General features: G+C 59.6%; 1 protein-coding gene and 1 pseudogene across 2 annotated transcripts in view; both read right to left on the bottom strand.

Moving 5' to 3' along the window:
• Positions 1-413: 413 nt before the first annotated feature.
• LOC147471194 (uncharacterized) lies at positions 414-1,399 on the bottom strand (annotated as a pseudogene). The gene has a single exon (XR_015191351.1). The product of XR_015191351.1 is annotated as an uncharacterized LOC147471194 (transcript).
• Positions 1,292-2,500, bottom strand: part of LOC147471193 (uncharacterized) — a 1,576-nt gene continuing 367 nt past the window's right edge. The window contains exon 2 of the mRNA XM_086541284.1: positions 1,292-2,500. This exon is cut by the window's right edge and continues 266 nt beyond it. Coding sequence (XP_086397410.1) covers positions 1,423-2,500 — 1,078 coding nt within the window. The 3' untranslated portion in view covers positions 1,292-1,422.

Raw genomic sequence — 2,500 nt, 5'->3', positions numbered from 1 at the left:
CCCCAGAAATAGCACCTCATGCTGGAATATCGAGCATTTCTTGGGGCTGAGTTTGAGGTTGGCCTTCCTCAACCGCTGTAGTACCTCCTCCAGCCGCTCCAGCTCCTCCTCGAAGGTGCCTCCGAAGACGATGACGTCATCAATGTAGACAAGCGCCGTCTTCCACTGCAGGCCATCCAATACCCTCTCCATCAGACGCTCGAAACAACCAGGGGCATTGCAGAGGCCAAAGGGCATGACGTTGAATTGCCACAGGCCCTGCCCGAAGGAAAAGGCAGTCTTTGGCTTGTCTTCTTCCGCCATCTCCACCTGGTGATAACCCGATTTCAAGTGTGAAGAACAACCTGGCCCCCACCAATGCATCAAGTACGTCATCAATCCTCGGCAAGGGGTATGAGTCCTTGACAGTCATGTCATTCAGCGCCCGATAGTCCACACAGAAGCGCTGTGTACCGTCCTTTTTCTTCACCAGGACTACCGTCTGACCGTTCAATCACCCCCTGCGCCGCCAGCTCATTGACAGTGCGCTGCATCTCCTCTCGTCTGGCTGGTGCAATGTGTCGGGGGGGCTCTTGACTGGCAAACTACTTCCGGTGTTAATGCGGTGCTTCACCAATCCTGTGCGGTCACCCCTGCTAAACACGTCTGCATACTAAGCCAGGGTGTGGCGCATCTTCACCGTCTGTGCCTCCGTCAGGTTAGCGGCACTCCGGTACGCTAAATCCTCGAGGAAGTCAGGCAACGGCCTTACACTAACCAACTCCTCGCTCTCCGACGACTCTTCTGCACGCTCCACTTCTTCACAAGTGCCCAGCTTTGCACCAGCTGGCATCTTCTGGGCCTTATCAGAGAAGTTAGCCACCAACACTGTAACTAACCCCTCACCCGCTCCAACGAGGCTCCGCCCAACTGCTACGCCATCAGCCAGCTGCAGGTTTTGGATGGGCTCCACTAGGCCCTCTACTCCACGCATCACTCTTGACAGTCGACACTGGATCCTAGACTCTGTCCTGGGGGCAAGGTGCAGTCGCTCAGCTGTAACTACCTCTGCACAGCCAACCTCTGGAAGCAAGGGCATATCTTCACCGTGCACCCTCACCAGCTTCCGTCCAAGGTCGACACACGCCTTACTCTGCGTCAGGTAGTCAAGGCCCAGCAAGCAGGGCTCGTCCAGATCAGCGACATACACCGGCAGTCGCTGCACCGCGCTGCCCACGCCAATACGAGCCTCCACTGGCCCCTTGAGCTGCACACAATGCCCCGTGACACCACACAGTCTCTGTGGTGCGTCTGGTAGTCGCGTTGTGGCCAACATATCAGGCCACACTAGAGTCTTCTCAGCCCCAGTGTCCACTGTCAGGCGGCATGGCTTCCCATCTACTGAGCCCTCCACCTGCATCGTGCTGGATGTTCGACGGCAGCTTACACAAGTCGGGGCCCGGGAACCGAGGACGGCTGGGTTTCGGCCCCTTTCTCCAGCCTGTCCGAGTTTTCCGCCTGTACCACTTCCTTAGCCTTAGGGCAGGCACTCGGGTGGTGACCAGACCTGCCACAGTCCTTGCAGTACTGCTGGAAAGCATCAGAATCCTTCCGGTTGAGAGGGCGCGTTCTCCGCTCCCTCCGACACCGACTACGTCTGTGCCCTTTCTCACCGCAGCCCCAACACAAGCCTTGGAAAGTACCCGGGCTCACCTTCCTCAACGCTACCTTCTCTACTTTAGCCTTCCGGCCCTGGAGGTCACGGCGGGGCTGAGCAGCTGGCCCTAGGCCACTGCTTGCCTTCAGGAAGGCCTCGAACTCCAAGGCCCTCGCCAGCGCCACCTGCAGGTCCTCCGGGTGTGCCTGCTTGACGTAGAGTTGCAGCTGCTGGTCCTGCAAAGCGTCGACAAAGAAATCGCGGGCCAGTACCACGATCATCTCTTCTGCAGCCGTAGGGTACGACCTCCTTACCAGCGCCTCCACGTCCTGCGCCAGCTGGGATAGGGTCTCTCCACGCTCACGAGTCCGCTTTTTCAAGCGGGCCTGATATACCTCGGCCTGGTGTTGATAGCCGAAACGGCGTTTTAAAGCCTCCGCCACGCTGGTGTAAGAGGCGTGTTGAGGCGGCGGCAGATGGCTCAACACTTCCACCGCGGGACCCCGTAGCGCTGTTACCAGCTGCAGTGCCTTTTCTTCTTGGCTCCAGCCCTGGGCAGAAGCCAGCATTTCAAATTGGGCGACATATGCCTCCCAGGCCACCTTCCCGTCGTATTCCGCCAGTTTACGCCTCACAGAATGTCTGGAGGCCGAGGGGCTGCGGGGTGGAGAACGCGTGCCGTGAACTAACACGCCCGGAGGGGAGGGAGGGGGTGAGGGAGGCAACGAGGCGGGTTGACCGGGTCCGAGTTTGCCGCCACCTGTACCCAAGGGAGCGGTTCCGATGGGTCCCCAGCCTCCTGCAGCGGCCACCGGCTCCGACACGACGCTGCGAGGCCCGGGGGTTCCCTGCCACGGACCCCAG

The sequence above is a fragment of the Penaeus japonicus genome, unplaced genomic scaffold (genome assembly GCF_977035675.1).
Source record: "Penaeus japonicus unplaced genomic scaffold, GWHDUDI00000001_assembly GWHDUDI00000010, whole genome shotgun sequence".
Lineage (NCBI taxonomy): Eukaryota > Metazoa > Arthropoda > Malacostraca > Decapoda > Penaeidae > Penaeus > Penaeus japonicus.
The sequence above is the reverse complement of the archived record's forward strand: the minus strand, read 5'-3'. Positions and strand labels throughout refer to the sequence as shown.